The sequence below is a fragment of the Anomaloglossus baeobatrachus genome, chromosome 6 (genome assembly GCF_048569485.1).
Source record: "Anomaloglossus baeobatrachus isolate aAnoBae1 chromosome 6, aAnoBae1.hap1, whole genome shotgun sequence".
Taxonomy (NCBI): domain Eukaryota; kingdom Metazoa; phylum Chordata; class Amphibia; order Anura; family Aromobatidae; genus Anomaloglossus; species Anomaloglossus baeobatrachus.
The window spans coordinates 535,005,255-535,025,664 of NC_134358.1; the positions used below are offsets into that span (position 1 = coordinate 535,005,255).

Below are 20,410 nucleotides of genomic sequence, written 5' to 3' on the forward strand. Positions count from 1 at the left end.
CGAGTTCGGCGTTTGGGTGCTTTATGTATGCTGACCACTCAATCAAGTATCGGTGTGCTTGGGTACGCTTGGTGCTCAGCCCGGTGAGAGCCATTTTCAGTGTTTGAATGGCGCACACTGGGGGTAAAATCAGCTTTATCAGATGTAATGTGTAGAAAAAACATCCTGCCCTCCCCAGGAAGTGTTCTGTTTATGGCTGGCTGTATGTTGGTGGAGAGCCGAACTGCCCAATCTCTGACTTCCAATGACGTTTGGGTCAAGTCCGAGTCCAGAACAGAACTTTGTCTAAAGTCCGGCTGAACCAGCAGAATCAGAACTTCCCCGGCTTCACTCATCTCTAGTGGTCACATGTTATAGACGTCATCATTGCAGCCCCATCAGCAAAGATCATTGTGCAGCAACCAAGATGTAGAGATGGAGCAGAAGAGTCTTCAGTAGGTTTTTTTCTTTAATATATTTCGAAACAGATCTAGACTTGGCCCAATTTTGAATTAAACCAAAATGTTTGATAAAGAACAAGGTTTAGTAAATAAACAGTAAAAATACTGAAAAGAAGAAAAAATACAGTAGAAAGACCACTTGCCGTAAGCTATACAACCATCATTCAACAATATAACTACCTGGCTAATATTTTTTAGGTTCATAATGTAGATAAAACATCTCTGACTCATTAAGTCATGAACTTTACTAGACCTGTGAAGGTCTCTTGGTGTCTTAACACCAAGACGTTAGCAGCATATCTTCTTCTCTGGCTTCATGGTCCAGTTCTGACGCTCACATGCCCATTTGTAAAGACTTTGGATGGCAGACAGGGGTCAACATGGGCACTCTGATCAACGTGTGACCGCTGTGATCCCTGGACAGCATTCTGTAGCACATTGAATTTTCTGACACTTATCATAGACAAACTAAAGGGACTGTAATCAGAAAACAACCTATTATTTAAATCAGGTTTTTATGTAAAATGTATGTTTTTTAAAAATGATTAAAGAGTAACTTTTGTTTTCATTTTAATTTAGTAAATTAATAATACATGTGAAAATAAGTCATTTTATAATATATTTTATCAGAGAAATCAGCTTATTTCTCCTCCTGGATTGATCATTCATTCTCAAAATTCCCAGGTAAAATCTGTATTCAGTGAAGACAGACTTCAATATGAAGTTGGAGATGCCAGTTTGTGCTTATACTGTAAGATTCTATGTAAGTGAAAGGGGGTGAAGAAGGGAGGAAATTTGCCTTTAGCTCCTCCCTTCTGCTCCCACCTTCTGCTCCCACCTCCCCTTTCATAGAACATTATAAACACGAACTGTCATCTCCTATTTCAGTAATGTAAAAATGTGTCTTCATTGAATACTGATTTTACTAGTGAATTGTGAAAATTAATGTCGTTGAGAAATTATATAATTCATAAGATATCTCTTTGGTCTCTGAAAAGGGCACATATCCACCCCCATACTGAACATATGACATTAATTAAAAGTGGGGAAGTAAAGACAGATGACACTTCCATGTTCATTGAAGCCCAATCCCCTGGAGTGGACAATTACAGCAGGGAAATTTGCTGGGAAAGAGACCACAAGTCCCACAAGTCTGAGATTCGTTTATGTAGAGGAGGAGAATTGCCTTCCCAGGCATAAGCTTCCTTTCATAAAAGCATCTTTGGTAGACACTCTGTCTCCGATCTCAAGATATGAATATTGGGGTTTGCATAGATCCTACTTTTATGGGAGATATATTTTCAGCATTGTGACAGAACGGCAAATGTAATACCCACATTTACATAATTGAGACCTGAACATCAGCAACAAATTAATATCGGGCAGCTGGATGACAATACACATATCATATTTCCTTTCTATACAAAGGTAAAATCATGAAGGGAAACCTGACCATGATATTTTAAGCCTGGGACATCCAGAACGAAGCTACACTGAAAGTTGGAGATCTCCTGAAATTTTGAAGGGCCAAGCATATACCAGAACAGCCCCCACACAAGCTGATCAAAGGGAGGTATTTGGGTGTAACATTAATCTAATAAAAAACAAATTTGATTTGGTCCTTTGGCAGTCTTTGGAAGGTACATATTCCTGGAGTTCTTTTCATTTTTCCTAAGGAGTACCCTAGTTTCTCTAGCTCTATAAAGCACATCCCCAAAGCTATATGCTACCTGTAATGGATGTCTAATCGACCTATAAACGATTGTTGGTGGTAGCTCGTAGCAGTTCCCTTTGTTATTCTGGAGTTGGCAGTGACTGTAACGAGGTATATATATTCCATGAGCTAGAACTGGTTGTGTATATGCTATATGCTCAAAAATCAGCCTAGTTAGTAGAAACAGCTGCGATCTTGTCCATTCTTCATCAGTCAAATGCGCAATTGTTCTGATGACAGAGGAGAGCAAAGTGCTGTTTGTGATAATTAGCGATCAGTTCAGGAGGAGAAAGAAGCAGATTTTATAAGATATATTACAACATTTCTTAACTCGTGTATTTTTTTAATTTAAAACTTAAAATGTTTAATCTTTAGTAATGTTTTTCCTATGTATATAAAAAAAACCACAGAAATCTTGCAATTTTTATACTGGCCTTTTACTAAACTCACACAACCTGTTCTGCACAGAACACTTTTCAGCAATCTCATTTCCATCACAGTTAGGATTGCAATGAAACGTAACACTTTTATATACATTATATAGCACAGGATCCATTCTTCACAATAGGTGATGGTCACAGCTAAAATCCTTCCCTTCCCTGCACAGATTAGAGCAAGCTCAAATAATGCATCTGTTCAACCAGTCTGTCTATTGCTGCTAATTAGAGATGAGCAAACCTTTGGAAGTTTGGTTTTGAGGGCACAGAAGAGCCCTAGATAACATTTGGTTTGTGACCCTGACTTGACCTGAACCTCAATGGATGTCAGTAATTGGGTATTTGTTGTGTCCACTCACATGCATCCAGCCATAAACAGAACACGTCCGGAGGAGGGTGAGCAGGGTTTTTCAACTTTTTTTTAAAGTGTGGACATTGCATATGATCACTCTGATTTTACCCCCAGTGCAAGCCGTTCAAACACTGCACGCGGCTCGCTCAGGTGTGAGCATCACTCATACCCAAGCACAGCGATGCTCGCTTCAGTGGTTTGTTCTCGTACCTCACTCGATCTTCAAAAACTTCACTCTGTTGTTTTGTAGTCTGTTCTCGAACCCGAACTTCGAACCTCAAGCATCAGGTTTTCTCATCTCTACTGCCAATGTGCGCATGCTCAGCAGTAAGTAGGAGTCTAAACTTAGGCTCATTGGAAAGTTTAGAAATCATTAGATTTATTTTATGGCTATTGAATTCTAGTGTTCTGAAAAAAAACATACATTTAACATGAAAGTTATTGAAACAACGTAATTTTCTACGACATGTCCCAATAACTTTTTCAACCATTTGTGCATCAGACGGCCCAGGCAGCACATAAGCACTTTTTCTCCATTCTGGAAAGGGTGCACCCAAGGCTTAATTTTGGTAGCAATTGGACCCCTAACAATCAGTAAGTTTTTGTGATATAACCCTTTAATTGTGAATATTTCATACATTCCATGAATTTGTAATAAATATGGTGTCTATGACCTATATGACATTCATACAAACCCATTAAAATACTCGGAACGTAACAAGGCAAACAGATAACGCAGTGGTCCGTATGTTTACACTGTGTTTATTATTATAAGTTGACCTGTTGAAGACGTAGCATTTCTAGAAATGTTCCTGAGAAGACTTTGGGCAACATTTGCAAAGAACAGTTTACTTGATTATTATATTTCAAGCACTGGCTGCAGTAGTAAGTGTATAGTCATAATACATATCCATGTACTTTTACTGTATGAGTCCCTATGGGGGACTGATTCTACTACACAGCATGCATCTTGAACAATTTATGGAACTTTGGAAGGAAAAAACCCAATAGAATAAAGAATTGACCTGTCACATTCAGAAAAGATAAAGTATGGTAGACCTGTTTGGTTTTATCCGGCTTGCTGAGATGAATACGTGTGTGCAAGCAACTCATTTTCTTCTCGCAAAGGAAGATATGTTAATAACTCATGGATTATTTTTATTTCTCTAAGTCGTGTCTTCTGCAGTTCCACTATTTACAACCCTTCCCTATCCACAAGATCATGTTCAGCACTGTGGACAGCACCATTATCTTAGAGGTCATCACCATGCAGCCAACGTCGGAGAAACACTGGTTCTTTGGAAATGTTACCCATTGTACTCATTCACGAATATAAATTCTTATGATGGCACTCATCGCCTGTAAAGATTACTCTCGGGGGTGGGGGCGACTTTTTTTTTGGACATAAATAAAAGAAAGTTGGATATCACTTTGGCCACATTTGTAATATTTAGTTGAAGCACAATACTAAGCAGACAGCAATAAACCATTAGTATCATGGTCATATATCTGGGTCATTGATGTCTATGTGCACTGGTTGGAAAAATGGTTCCATAAATCACTTATTCAGAAACACAAAAACCCCTCGTACTTCAACGTTAACGTGTTGCTTTGCCCGTTCTTTAGAATTTCCATTACTTGGCCATAAAATTTCCAATTGCCATATATATCTCTTTATGAAAGTCTCCTCTCGAAGCCAGTAGAAGAGTGGTTGTCCGCTGACTACTGTTGTCCAGCTATGTTGCCCAGGACGTACTACTTAATTCCACAATAGGAAGACTACCGTGAGTTGCATCTGAACCTCAGAGTAAAGGAATCTTTCGTCTTGATCGAAGATCGTGAGAAATACTCGTTCTGTCTCTGGATATAGGTAGCTCACAGCATTATTTTTCCTGGAAAATATAGGCAAAAATTGAATGTCTTTCACCAGAAACCAGTACTGGTGCATTGTTCCAAAAAGCTCAGCATTGCTCTGATACAATGAAGCCTTCTTTTTCTCCAACAGGTTCTACTTCAGCGTAAGCTGGATGCCCTGATCCTCTCCTAAACTTCATTGCTGGCCACCTGCTTGGGCGTCTCTGTAAAGAAAAAATTTGACATGGTTGAAAATTATTAAAATAAAAAGCAATAACTATCTTATCAGTATAGACTTTGTTGGGAATTTATATGTGATTATCGAAAGTGACTTACGTGGAAATTTCCATGCCCACATTTTTGTTTCTGCCTCTGAAATGGAGATCAGACGGAAACAAAGTGACGCCATCTCACTTATATTATGGAATGCTCCCAAGTCCTGTTTTTTCGTTGCTTTGAACAGAAGTCCTAATGGAGCCACTGATGTTTGGACTAGAAATAAGCCAACCTGAAAAGTAAAGTTCGGTGTTCGGACCGAACACGGACTTTGCAAAACAATAAGTGTTCAGGTGCTTTACATGTGCTGACCACTTGATCGAGCATCACTTTGCTCAAAGTGAAGGTTCTGGAGTGGCCATCTCAATCTCCTGGCTGCAATATCATTGAGCCACTCAACTCAAGTGCGCAGTTCATGCAAGAAAGCCCAGGAATTTACAGGAACTGGAGGCTTTTTGCCAAGAAGAATGGGCAGCTTTACCATCTGAGACAATAAATAGCCTCATCCACAACTAACACAAAAGACTTCATGCTGTCATTGATGTTAGAGGGGGCAATACACTGTATTAAGAACTGGGGTATGTGAACTTTTGATCAGGGGCATTTGGATGTTTTTGGTTGTCATTATGATTTAAAAAGAGAAAACACAGTAATTTAACAATAAATGGCTTCACCCAACCACTAACCATGAGTGGGAAAAAAAGATTTTGTGTTATCATTCATATTCTCTGAAAAAAGACCAAGAAAGCAAAAAAATCTGCCAGGGTATGACTTTTCAGCACAACTGTATCTGTGATTTTTCTTTGATCAGATCAAAATTGGCAGTGCAAGTCAATGGTTCCATGAAAACTATTGGACATGACACCCGAGTGAGGGCCGATTTTCACAGACTGCCACATAGGAGAAGATGGAGAAACTTTTTTTTCATGTATGAGAAAAATTGATGGCACTCGGACCAAACTCTGATCAAAGTCTCATAAATACATTTTTTAACATTTTTCTCCTACGTGGAAAATACTAACATTTTCATGCGGACTCAGTAAAGAGTAAATCTGTCTGTACACCTTAGTCCAGGTTCACATTTCCGTTGTTTTGCATCAGTCACAATCCACCGCTCTGATAAACAACGCAATCCGTTTGGCGAATTCCGTTGTTTCCCTTAGACTTATATGAGCGGCGGATTGTGACTGATGCCCTTGCGTTGCATCCTCCGCCCGACTGATCAGTTGTGGAACGACTGACCGTCGGGCGGCAGGAACGTTTTTTGAGCAGCGGAATCCTTATGATTTCGCTGCACATGCTCTCTCTCGGCGGCCGAATGATCAGCTGATCGCCCGGCAGCCACCTTCTGTGAGCGATCAGCTGATCACCTGGTGGCCGGCTTCTGTGAGCAATCAGCTGATCACCCGGCGGACGGCTTCTGTGAGCAATCAGCTGATCTCCCGGCCGCCGGCTTTTGAGAGCAATTAGCTGATCTCCCGGCCGCCGGCTAATGAGAGCAATCAGCTGATCATTCACAATAGCTGGCCACCGGGAGATCATCTGATTGCTCTCAAAAGCCGGCGGCCGGCTATTGTGAACTATCAGCTGATCGCTCTCATTAGCCGGCCGCCGGGAGATCAGCTAATCGCTCTCAAAAGCCGGTGGCCGGCTATTGTGAACGATCAGCTGATCGTTCTCTCTCTCTCTTGTACATCGGAATCTGCTTTCTAATTCCAATTCTTGTCATCTGTTGTACAACGCATCAGTCACAAGCGTCAAGCAACGCATGTGACTAATGCAAAACAACGGAAATGTGAACCTAGCCTTAGATAGCAAAAATGTTGTTCAACCAGCAGCTATGCTGCTTAACCCTTCCATACACATGCACACTCAATTCCACTGTGCATTCATGTGCTCTCAATGTGAGGATGAAGAATAAGCATCTGGCAGCTTATTTGCTATGAGAACTAAAGGATCTGAACTTCAACCCTTCTTTCCCTAAAATTTACATAAGTCAGCCAACATTTACCTACTCTGTATCGCCACATTATGACGCGTTGATAGACAGGAATGCAATATAGAGAGAGTAAAAAGGGGGCATATTCACTAGGACCACCACCCTGTAGAGGCTCCTATGTTGGGGCTATTAGTATTTCAACTCAATTTAAATTTATATTATCAAAACATTTAGGCCTTCCATCAGGGTTTTTGAGAAAGGCAAGCAAAAAAATCTAAATCTACCATTTGAAAAGGGCTTTCCAGTTTTATTTTTTATTTTTGCCCTAATTTACCAGCTAGACTTGGGGAAGTTGAGTATCATATGATTTTCTTATTTTAGCCCTAAAAGTGGAAAACCCCTTTAAGCACTACTCTATGACAATTTTTCTTAGTTTTCCATGGGTGCTGAAGTACACAGACATGTCAAGAGGTGTAGCAGGGACCAATGGCTTAAAATCTCGGGCAAAACATACAGTAGCTTTGGAAAACTTTACTTTCCAACATGGTTCAATGGAGTAATACTATGGCTATGTCACAAAGTATGAAATGACAGGAAAGGGGCTCCTAGGCTGACCCTCAAACTTGAGACGCTGCGCTGTCCCTTATTTCAGAGGTAGGCTTGATGGTAGCCAGGTCTGAGCCTCCAGCGTGACCCTGACTCCTGCCTGAGCCCTGATCTTACCTCACGACCTTCGTGGTGGGCTGGAGTAGTAACAAAACCACACAGACATGACATGGACAAGAGAGAACTAAAACTCATGCACACTGCAGTCAAACACAAAGGAGACACTACAAATGTACATGGGAATAAAGAAAGAGGAAGTTAACAGACAACAAGAAAACTTCCACACCATTCAAAATAGTAACTGAAGATCATCTCGAACTGGATCATCACAAAGACCAGAATCGCTGGAGCTATGCTGAAGCAATAATTGGCACTGAATAATAAGGCCCAGAATCTTATACAGGAAGGAGATTGCTGTGATTGGTAATTAGCAACCTGAGCTCCTAGCAGAGTTCCACAGGTCAGCAGGAATTAACAGAGGAATAGTGCACATGAAACAGCCGACACACAGCTCTGGCTGAACAACTAGAAGACATCAGGTTGCCCTGCAGTATGAACAGAGCCTGACACAGCCGTGAATCCCAATGAGTCTGGACCTGATCACCGCATGACAGGCTAGTTGTTTCCGTTTGGATGGGAGAAAATTTAGGGTTTCCCATTATAAAAAAGACTGTGAATCAATGCCATAAAGCTATAATAGAATATTCATCAGACAAGTGCATGAATCCTATGCGGATGGGTAGCAAAATGTATGTGAAAGGAGTGAGAATGAAGAAACAAGTAAAAATCAAAAATAAATTGTGACTTCAAATGCAAATCAATATATAATTCTCAATTTCTTGAAAGTATTTTCCTCTCTTGTTCAAAGTATTATGCAAATCACTTATCTGAAAAGTAACTGGCTCTCGTTGCAAAATATATACTTCACACATATATATTCATATACTCATAAATATATATACAGTATATAAATAAATATATATATATATATATATATATATATACACTATATATACTTCACAACTTTAAAAATATAGGAAGAAGAGGAATTATCTGGCAAATAGTGAGTTTGGGTCTCGGGAGTGCGGTGTGATCAGCATTCTGCACAAGGTCATCGCTCTTACTGAGATCTGACAGATATTTAATAAGTCATTGTAAAGTCAGATAGAAAACCTTTATCCAGCAAAAGACAGATCTGATCTTCATGAAAGAAACATGTTTTTGTGTATTGTGCCATCTGAGAACCAGGTGCGGGAATATGTTTACCGTATTAACAATTTAGACAGCACATAGAAGGCTCGGATATCATGTCAGATCAAGACGTCGAAGTCTTATGTGAGGTTTCCATCATGAGCCCAATAAATGTGTTTATCGGAGGGAGCTGGTGTGTCGGTGATTCAAAGAAGTCCGCAGAGAATCAATGGCGCCTGCTGCCGTGACACCCACTCAGAGCCCTCCGTATCACCGGCCATGCGCCACCACTGCCACCCCAGTAAGCATATGTGGTTTGTAAGACGCACCCCCATTTTTCACCCTATTTTGGGGGGGAAAAGTGTATCTTACAAACCAGAAAATACAGATTATATAAAAAATCTTGATACTCAGATGTAAAAAAACAAAACAGAAAACAACATCTCACTGTTCTCCTGTCTGGAATCTCCGCTGCTCACCGTGAGCCATTCGATCATCTGAGTCAACTCTTCTTTCCTCCGGCACAAGCCGCATCTGCCAAAAGTTTCTCTCCAGGCCGGGACTTCTGGTTGGGACCAGGACTCAGAGGTCATTGCATGTCGCACCTTGTGACGTCACGGAAGTGCGATGAGAAGTGGCCCCTGGTCATGGTCGGAAATTAAAGCCTAAAGTGAACAGGATGGAGGTTGCAGCTTGTGCCGGGGGAACGAAGAGGCAGTTCTGAGGACTGGATGTGAGTTGCGAGCAGTGAAGGGCCTAGATAAATGAGTGGGGAGTATAAGTTTTGCCTGCCAATCCTTGTTGAATCCAGGTGAAGCAAATTTGAAAAATTCTTTATTTGCAAAAATGCCTATTTTTTAAATAAAAATATTCAAGTAAAATTCAATTCCACTCTACTAAATTCACCTGTCTAGTGATAGCTTGTCTTCATCAGAAAACCCTTTTAATGCAGGAAGGAAAATGTCCCATAATTGAGCTCCAGAATCCAAACCCTTTAAAAGAAATATAATAAATTTACCTCAATGAAAAAGAGACTAGCTGAAGACGTTGGGTGATGGTACATGTAAATTGTTACAAGGATGGCAGCGACAACCACCAGTACGAGTACAAGTACTCCTATAATTAATCCCGTGTGCAAAGACCCGCGCTGCTTCTCCGCTGCACTGTCATCCGTCGAAGCTGCAAGGTGAGAAGAAAACACGACAAGACAAAATGAAGCATGAAACTTAGCATTCCGAAATGTGTCACATTTATACACTGCAGCCTCTAGTGAATATTAATTTACAGTCATGGCCGAAAGTGTTGGCACCCTTAAAATTGTTCCAGAGAATGAAGTATTTCTCCTAGAAAATATTTGAAATTACACATTTTGTCATACACATGTTTATTTCCTTTGTGCATATTGGAACATCACAAAAAAAACAGAGTAAAAAAAAGGCAAATTGGACATAATTTCACACAAACCCCAAAAATGGGCAATACAAAATTGTTGGTGCCTTTCCAAAATTTACAACTACAATCCTCTACTCTACCAGCTGAGCTATCAAAAGACTTGTTTTTTCTAAAATTGTGGGTAAACAACTTTGTTTCAAGCATGTGATGCTCGTTCAAAGTCATCTGTGGAAAGTAACAGGTGTGGGCAATATGAAAATAACACCTGAAACCAAATAAAAAGAGGTGAAGTCAACTCAATGTTTTCTAATTGACTACATTTTTGAAATTTGTTTCTGTGTTTGCTACACTAAGCATGGGGCACAGAAAGAGGAGACAAAAACTGTCTGAGTTGAAAAATATCAACAATCTCAAGGTTACAACAAGTCTATCTCTAGAGAACTTGATGTTCCTTTGTCCACGATGCACAATATATTCAAAAAGTTTATAACCCATGGTACTGTAGCTAATCTTCCTGAATGGGAACAGCAAAGAAAAATTGCTAAAAGGCTGCAACGCAGGATAATCCAGATGTTGGATAAGCAATCCCAATCAAGTTCCAAAGAAGTTCAAGCTGTCCTGCAGGCTCAGGGTGCATCAGTTTCAGTGTGAACTATCAGTCAACATTTGAATGAAATGAAACGCTATGGAAGAGACCCAGGAGGACCCCACTGCTGACAGAGATATCAAAAAGCTAGACTGCAGTTTGCCAAAATATACATGAATAAGCCAAAAACTTTTTGGAAAGTGCCTTGTGGACAAATGAGACCAAGATAGAGCTTTTTGGTACAGCCCATCATTCTATTGTTTACCAAAAGTGGAAACAGGCCTACAAAGAAAAGAGCACAGTACCTACAGTTACATATGGTGGAGGTTCAAATATGTTTTGGGGTTGTTTTGCTGCTTCTGGTACTGGGGGCCCTGACTGTGTGCTAGGCATCATGAATTCTGAAGTTAACCAAGGGATTTTGGGTCGCAATGTAGTGCCCACTGTCAGAAAGCTAGGTTTGCATCCTAGGTCATGGGTTTTCAAGCAGGACAATGACTCCAAACAAACTTCAAGAAACCCCAGAAATAGATGGAAACAAAGCGATGGAGAGTTCTGAAGTGGCAGCAATGAGTTCCGGATCTAAATCCCATTGACACCTTTGGAGAGATCTGAAAATTGCTGTTGGGAGAAGATGCCTTCACATATGAGACACTTGGAGCAGTTTGCAAAAGTAGAGTCCAAAATTCCAGTTGAGAGGTGTAAGAAGCTTGTGGATGGTTATAGGAACCGATTGATTGCAGTTATTTATTCCAAAGGATGTGCAACCAAAAAATAAGTTGAGGGTGCCAACAATTTTTGAGTTTTGTGTGAAATTTTGTCCAATTAGCCTTTTTTTCTCTCTTTTTTTGTGTTGTTCCAAAACCCACAAATGAAATAAACATGTGTATAACAAATGTGTAATTACAATAATTCTCTGGGAGAAATAAATATGCTTACTGGAACAATTTCAAGGGTGCCAACACTTTCGGCCTTAACTGTATTAACAGAAAACTATAAGTGAGATAAGTTAGACTTTGTTTAGATTTGTGTTGTGGCTTTTGTCTACAATGAAAGCCACAATGCAAACTCCATTGTACAATGATACAGATTGACTTATCTGTTGAGTCTGTCAGATTATTCCTCATCAAACATAACCTTATATGGGATAGAAACTTCACTAATAATACTTAAGACACTGAGGGGTACTTTGCACACTACGACATCGCAGCTGCGATGTCGGTGGGGTCAAATTGAAAGTGACACACATCCAGCGTCGCTGTCGATATCGGAGTGTGTAAATCGTTTTTGATATGATTAACGAGCGCAAAAGCGTTGAAATCGTATCATCGGTGTAGCGTCGGTCATTTCCATAATTTCGGAAGGACCGATGTTACGATGTTGTTCCTCGTTCCTGCGGCAGCACACATCGCTGTGTGTGAAGCCGCAGGAGCAAGGAACATCTCCTACCTGCGTCCTGCGGCTCACGCCGGCTATGCAGAAGGAAGGGGGTGGGCGAGATGTTTACGTCCCGCTCATCTCTGCCCCTCCGCTTCTATTGGCCGCCTGCCAATGTCGTAGTGTGCAAAGTACCCCTTAGGCTTTGTTCACACATTCATTAGGACGTGCACATGTGCCACACCAGTCTTAATGAACCATCTCCTAAAAGTTTTTGCCTCAACTTTGAAAAAGGATAAAGTAAAAAAGCACCCTGGTTGCAATGAGTGAACAAGCACTAAGGCTCTAAGTCATCAAGACTGGCATTTTATGGTCTTGACGAGGAGGTGGGGGTCGAGTCTGAGGCACCGGATTCATTAAGAGGCATGTCACAAAGTAGCAGTAGCGTCCCTGTGCGCCTCCCCACAAATAAGGAGCAAGAGCAACATTTGTGGCATAAGGAACGCTGACAATTGTGATGAATTTGACAAGCAAGGGTCGTCATGCCCCCATGACTTTGTAGATCCAACCACATTTTTTGGAGCTGAGCAAAAATGAAGTAAATGCACCGAAAGTCTAAAACGTTTAGCGCACCCTCGCGTTCCACAAACAAATTTTTAACTTTTCAGACTTTTTTATGCCAGTATCGTAAAGGCTCTGAACAATCAAGACCAAAATGTTGATACTCTACTTTACATGTTTGGTTAATATTCCACCTCAATTCCTGAAAAATCAAAAAGTTTTTTATTGTGATTTTGAATATTACTTGGAAAAACAACGCATCTTCAGAAAACTGCAGAAAGAAAAACGCAACAAGGCTATGGTGACTTAGGCTATGTTTACACAGTGCATTTTTTTAGTGGCCAAAAACGCTGCATCTCTGTGGTCACAAAAAAAGGCAACGTGCGCACATAGCCTTAAACTTAAATTATAAATAAAAGGCCTAAAAATTGCAAAAAATTTTTTAGAAATAACTACAAATAAATTTCTCTAAAAAGTTCTAACATAATAAAGTCAATAGAATAAAATGTCAAAATTAGACAAACTTTTTTAGTGACCACTTGCAGGAAATATGAATATGTTGTTTAAAGTCCCAGATAAATGTCCCCTTGGGGCCAATATACATTTCTTTTCTATTTAATTGCTGGTTTAAAAACATGACACCTTACATCTGCCTTAAAAACTAATGATAGAAACAGTAGTGATAAATCCGGTAAAGCATAGAAACATAAATTGTCATATAACTTGTAAGGCAAAAATTCCTCCATCATCCAAAAAAGTGAGGACGCTTCATTAGCGGATGTTTTATTGCCTCTGGTTGTGTAAACAAAATATATCTGAAAGCAATTTGGACACAGCGAGCGCCTTAATTATACAGATAATAAATGAGATTTCATCTTTTTTCGCTATAAATCAGCAGAGTTGCCCGGCAGACAGTACACATACTCCCATTGTCGTTACAGTTTACAAAGTCGTAATTGATCAGTGTCGAAAATGTTTACATAGGCCAGAATGATGAATGAGGTGGAATGGCGCAAAGTCCATACTTAGTAATAACATGTAAATATTGATGGAATTTGGTGTAATTTGCCAATTTATTAACCCTATTGCTGTCAGGACAATTTTCCCAATTTTTACAAATGCACATAAAATTTGAGCTATAAAATAATATTAAATGAGAAGTTATTTTGGAACAAGTTAGCACTAGGGATGAGCGAACCCGAACTGTAACTGTAATTGCACCAGGGCAATTGGAATGAGCTGGGTAAACAGCCAGAATTGTCGCATCTAATGGATGCGACAATTCTGGGCGGCTGCGGGCTGCTATTTTTAGGCTGGGGGGCCCAATAATAATGGGCCTCCCCAGATTGAGAATACCAGCCCCCAGCTGTCGGCTTTATCTTGGTTGCATATCAAAATTGGGAGGGACCGCATGGCTAGGGGTTGCAGCTTGTAGCCGCCTGCTTTATCTTCACTGGGTTTCAATATACAGGGGACCCTACCTCATGTTTTTAAATTTATTTTTACACCACTATAGGGACGCAGATAGCGTGTGTGATTACAACCAATCACAGACGCTGTCACAGAGGGTGGGGGCGCGGTCTGATTGCAACCAATCACAGATGCCAAGACTGACAGTGGGCAGGGAAGCAATGAATGATTAGACCTGGAAGCATTGTTACAGCCGCAGGGAAAGTCAGAAAGTATCACTGTACCGCGTTATTCCTTTTATTCTTTCTTTTTTACAGCCCCTCTAGCCCTTACTAACACCATTTTATAACATGTAAGTTTGGGTCCCTTAGACTTTGATGGGGTTCAGCATCCAGGGTCAAGTTTGGGATCAAGTTTGGCTGCCAAATACAATTTTTTTTAGTTTGCTGGTTTGGCGAACCCAAAGATCCACGGGTTCGCTCATCACTAGCTAGCACCAAAAAGAAATGCTCAACATTTGCTTGATATACTCCTTTATATTGCAAAAACTCTTTATTGTTCAAAAGTTCAGTCTTTTTTCGACTTCACGTATTAGTTTCCAGGAAAAGGTCTCCTCTAAAACTCTTCAAAACGTCTTTAAAAGTTCTTTAAGGGGAGCTGTAACCTGCTTAAAGAGTAGGAATTAAATACTTTTTAAATATCCCTGAGCTCCCTTGATTCTGCTGTCCTATTTCATTTTGCGCTGCGTCCCTCCATTTCAGAGATATTCCCATTTGTTTCTTTTGGAGCACACTATGTGAAATTTCTGCTTGCAGTACAACTGGACATTTTTTCAGTCTTCCCTGTATGCACATTTTCACTACTTCCTCCCAGGCATTGCCAATCCTAGCTCAGCAGGTTATCTAGCAGTCTCTAATTCTGCTAAACTGTGGTTGGTAGCATCTGGAAGAGAGGGGTGAAAGCACATGCCCCTAAAGAAAACTGTGAAGAAACCCCAGTTGGACTGCACACATATATGTCACATATTATGCTCCAGAAGAAACATATTTGAATATCTTTTTAATAGACAGATGCAGCGCAATATGTAAAAGAGCAGCAGAATCAGGAGAGCTGCTTGGGATCCTTTGTATTTTGATACATAACCATGATAAGGCACACAGCTGGTGGGCTGCAGTCTCCTGCTGTCTGTTTTATCTGTGCTGCATATCAAAATACCGGGGGACTCTAAGCCATTTTTTCCAATTAGTTATTTATTTTTACACTCCACTTCTAGGACCCAGAAAATAGTATGAGAGCAACCAATCACAGACATCGGCAGTCTGACTGGAACCTATCACAGATGCTGTCAAAGAGGGTGGGCGGGTGAAGCAGTGAATATTCATAAGCTTTAATGAGTGGACCAGGAAGCAGTGTGAGAGCCGCTTGAAAACTCGGTATATATAACTGTCCAACTTTAATCCCGATTTTGCTTCCTCCTTTTTATTTTTTATCCAGGCGGCCGAACTTGAACAGAAACATGGACTTCCCTGAGAAGTCCTTGGTCGGGGTCTGTGCACGGACACTAGGTGTGCAGTACGGACTCTAAACTGTACAGTTCAGGTTCATCCGTCACTATTAGAGACCATGTCTCCTTTTGCAAGATAATCTATCCACCTCACAGGTGTGGCTTGATTAGACAGCATGATTTTTGCACAGGTGTGCCTTTGGCTGACCACAATTAAAAGACACTCTAACATTTGCAATTTTATTACCCAGCACAATGCTGCAGATGTCAAAAATTTTGAGGGAGAGTGCTATTGGCATGCTGAGGACAGAAATGTCCACTATATACCCTGTTTATGTTGCTTTGAAGCCACAAAAAGGCCTATGCTATGTTGCTGCAGTGCTGGTTTATGTGTGTAAATAAACCAACTGGACTGTTTAAACAGAAAACCGTTCCTGTGTGTCTTACTCTAGCAGCCGAGTATCCCCCATTACATTAAGTAAGCGCAACCTCACAGATGCCATGATAATGTTACAGCCATAAGTTAATCTGCACCTTTTTCCTGTATTGTATGCCGGGAGTTGAGGCAACAGTTGAGGCAGTTGTGGCACCAGGGCACAAGTAAGTAAAGATGAGGACTGAATGTGGGATTCTGAGATGAAAGTCTCTGGAGATCCTGCTTTTCCCTTCTTGTTTCTTAGGGTATGTGCCCACGATCAGGACTCGCTGCATCCTGGACGCGGGGGGTCCTGACCTGCGTAACCAGAGAACGCAGGAGACTGCAGCTGCTCATCCCCACAGTCCAGGCTTGGGCAGTTGTGGTCTCTCTTATGCTCTCCCTGCGAAGGACGCTTGCGACTTCGCAGCAAACAATTGACATGTTGTGCCTTGGAAAGCTGCACCGCAGGTCAGTTTTTTCTGGGGTAAAAACAAGCACAGTGGGCATGGGATTTTCAGAAATTCCATCGACTGTGCTTGTATTGTACAATGCAACATTTTGGACGCAGGTAAAGTATGCTGCATCCAAAATGCTGTGAAAACTGATCGTGGGCACGCACCCTTAGGCTATGGCCCACGTTGCGTTCTGTCCCTGCAAACATTTCTGCAGTGATTTGAACAGCACATATGTGCTTCAAATCGCTGCAGAAACACCGCTTAACGAAAAGCCGAGTTCTGGATGCAGCCTCTCCCATAGACAGAGCGGGGGCTGCATCCAAAGCGCACAAAAGAAGTGACATGTTGCTTTTTAGAACGCAGCGATTTGGCAGCATGCAAATCGCTGCGTTATAAAACGCAATGTGCGCATTGATTATGCACAATCTTCATAGATTGTGCTGGGGACGCAGGACGCATGCAGTTACGCTGCGGCGCAGAACGCACCGTAACTGAATGCAATACGCACACGTGGGCCCATAGCCTTACTGTGTTCTTTTAAAGGGAAACTGTCAGTAATATTTTCAGTGGTAAACCATTGGTCCTACAGAATAGAACAATTTGAAACATTTCCAATATATTCTATTTTGTGGCTATCCGGTGCTCTTTTGTGTCAAAATTAATCTTGTTTGAAAATAAAATTGGCACACAAGTGCATCGGTGGCCATACATTATATTTTATGGAGGCAAATTTTAAGAGTGAATGTGTGCCGCCCCCGTGCCAGCAGCCGCCGCTGCTCGGGCCCGGACCTTCAGGGAGTGGTAGCGCGAGGGTCTCCGGACCCGGGGGTCATGTGGACATGCCGAATAAATGGGGGGACGTATATATACGAGCTGGGCCGTATTGAGTTTGTGACGCCACCCACGGTGTGTGGTGAGGTAGGACACCATCGCTGCTGTGACGGGGCACCCGGGGGAGATGTTGTGCAGCAAGTTGTTAACCCCTCCGTGGGCAGGGATGGTGGCCCCGGGACCCGATGGGATAGTGCAGGGGAATAGCAACTGCAGAGGTTGCTGGTGTACTCACTATTAGTAAAACACACGAGTCTCTGGTAAACCAAGGTGATGGTAGTCGGTGCCTGCAGCCGGCTGCGTTCTGGTCCCCCACCCGGCTGGTGGTCTCTATCTTCCTCCTGCACTTTTGTGTATGGTGGACTGCCTTAGTCTGGAACTTCAGGAGTCCGTTCCCGGCTCGATGTGGCCTAAGGAGCCGTGCCTGCAGACGCTGGCCCATTGGATCTATGGGCCTTGGCGGTGACCTCCTATCCCGAATCGGTGGGCTGTTGTCTTCTATGAGGGACTTTGGGTGGGACAGGACCTATAATCCTGGCCTCAATCGGTTAATTAACCAGTCCGCTTGATTCCGGTTTCTGGCTTCAGGGTCCGAGTACCCCTTTGTGCTCCGGTTTCCCTGTCGGTTCCCCGAGTCAGTACCGGCGGGCTACAACCCTGTTCCGGTCCACCTCGGTTCCACCGAGCTGTCTTCCTGGCTCCTACAGATGGAGACCACCGCCTGCCTCCTAGCCAGTGGCACCAGGGCTCCTATCCTGGCACCGTTCAATTTGTTTTTTTTGCCTCTGCTGGAGCTACACTTAGCTCCAGCCCACACTCCCCTCCAACTTGAACTTCAACTTGTTCTGTCCACTTTCCCGCCCCGGGCTGTCTAAACCCCTAGGTGGGCATGCACCAACCGCCTGGCCACGCTCACTGGTGTGTCTGTCTGGCCCCAGGAGGGGTGACTAGGGTTTTGTGGTTGGCTGGTGTCACCTTGTGGGGGAACGGTGTAATGCAGGGGCCTAATTGTGACTACCTGGCCCGGCCAGGGCGTCACACATGCATGCACTAAATCTTTGTCCTAGGTAAAATATTGCCTAGCCACAGACCTGTATATACAGTATGTGTATTATTCTTCTTCAGTAAACTTAAAAAAAACCCACATTAATCCAAAGATCTATTGAGAAACTCTCTGAGCAGCACTGAGGTCTATAAAAAGCCCCTATTAATGCTTTACTGTTATCGAGCGTGGCACAGATACAAACAGCCCAGCTTATTCTATAATCTAATCTGCCTGGTCTGATACAAACAAGTTCATTATGGAACTTTTTTGTTTCAATTGACTCAACAAAAATCGCATTTCCAAACCAAATAATTCTCTAAACTTCCCCACCACAGTAATATACTGAAATAGAAATGTGAAATGCAAAGAACACGTCTGAGGGAGATGTAAGTCAGGGAGAAGATTGCTTCATATAACGCAGTAGAGTCAGAATCAATTTTTGAATGATGTTTCTATTTTGTAGTAATAAAGTCTTGGTTTGTTAGGGGGAAGAGAGCTGGATACTGGAGAAGACAGAGGTAGGTGAGTATATCAACATACTAACTCTAAACTACATGCACATATACATAGGTTTGAGAGGAAAAAAAGCTCAAGAGAGGGCTTCTTTCATTGCGAATCGGAATGAGACGAAAAAAAAAAGTTATAGTGTAAAACTGATAGAATGGGGAACAGATCATAGCAGATCATGATGTTACAATGACTATGGGATGGTGGGGAACCACGGGTCCTAAGCTGTCCCTCAAGCTAGGGGGCTCTATGCTATCCCTAATCTCAGGGATACTCCTGATGGTGGAGAGGCCTGAATCTCCTACCTGGCCCTACTCCTGACCAGTCTTGATCCGATTCCTGCTCCCCTCCCTCCAGAGAGGGATGGCACAGGAGTATGACCACAATGCCTCCTATGGAAATCCCATCATTTCTACAATACATTCCTAGCTTTTTCAGATTTGAGATAGTCAATAGAAAAATAATATAACAATGCACAATTACTAACACTCGGATCTCAACTTGAAGGATATTTTAAACTCAATCTTGCTCCACCCATTGCAAACAAAAAAAAAAACTTCCTATTTTTCAAACCTGTATAAATTATACTTCTTTAATGTGTTATTAATGGGACAGTCCTGCAAAAAATGGGACTTTTGGATTGCATACATTTGTTAAAGAAGCCCTCCCGTGCTGTTCCTCTTCTCAGTGACATCACCACTTTGCAGACTCTCAGGGTCACACCACGCTCTGCACGACCCGGAAGTGCCTTTAACAATGTAAGTTTATGGAGGGTGAGAACGAGGTCCCATAGACTTACATTGTAAAAGAGACATCTGGCTCATTCATAGAGCATTACGTGAGCCGGATATTCTGAAGAGCAGTGATGTCACTCAAAAGAGGAGCAGAAGAGCGTTGGATACTGGAGAAGACAGGTAGGTGAGTATATCAACATACTAACACTACACTACATGTACATATACACAGGGTTAAGGGGGGGAAAAAAGCTCAAGGGAGGGCTTCTTTCATTATGAATCAGAATGAGACAAAAAATTACAGTGTAAAATTGATAGAATGAGGAACAGATCATAGTGGTTCATGATGTCATGATGACTATGGGATATTGGGGAACTGGGGCGCCTAAACTGTCACTCAAGCTAGGGGGCCTTATGCTATCCCAAACCTCAGGGATACTCCTGATGGTGCAGAGGCCAAGTAGTCATCTAGGGATAATCTCTTGCTGATAAACTGATAGAAATTTTATGAAAACTACAGCAAGCAGCCCAGTAAGTGACACATCGCTGGAATCAGGGTCTCTGCCCATACTTAATGCAACTCTTAGATTAGGAAGCAAAAAACTGGTGACAGATTCCTTTTAAGAAGTTTTTACATATCCATAGTATGGGTGACATTTTGCTGATCAGAAGAGGTCCAACCAATCCCGAACACAGTGTTGTGCAGATTCTAGTCTGAGTGGAAAGGTGGTGGATATGCATTAATTCTCTACAGGACTGGTAAAAAAAGCTGAGCATTGTG

General features: G+C 41.9%; 1 protein-coding gene across 1 annotated transcript in view; it reads right to left on the reverse strand.

The window, feature by feature from the left end:
• Positions 1-3,689: 3,689 nt before the first annotated feature.
• PLXDC2 (plexin domain containing 2) overlaps positions 3,690-20,410 on the reverse strand; it is a 715,905-nt gene continuing 699,184 nt past the window's right edge. Inside the window, exons 13-14 of the mRNA XM_075315582.1 lie at positions 9,828-9,988; positions 3,690-5,021 (exon numbers count right to left, since the gene is read on the reverse strand). Of these exons, the coding sequence (XP_075171697.1) occupies positions 4,905-5,021; positions 9,828-9,988 (278 nt within the window). The 3' untranslated portion in view covers positions 3,690-4,904. The remainder of the gene's footprint in view (positions 5,022-9,827; positions 9,989-20,410) is intronic.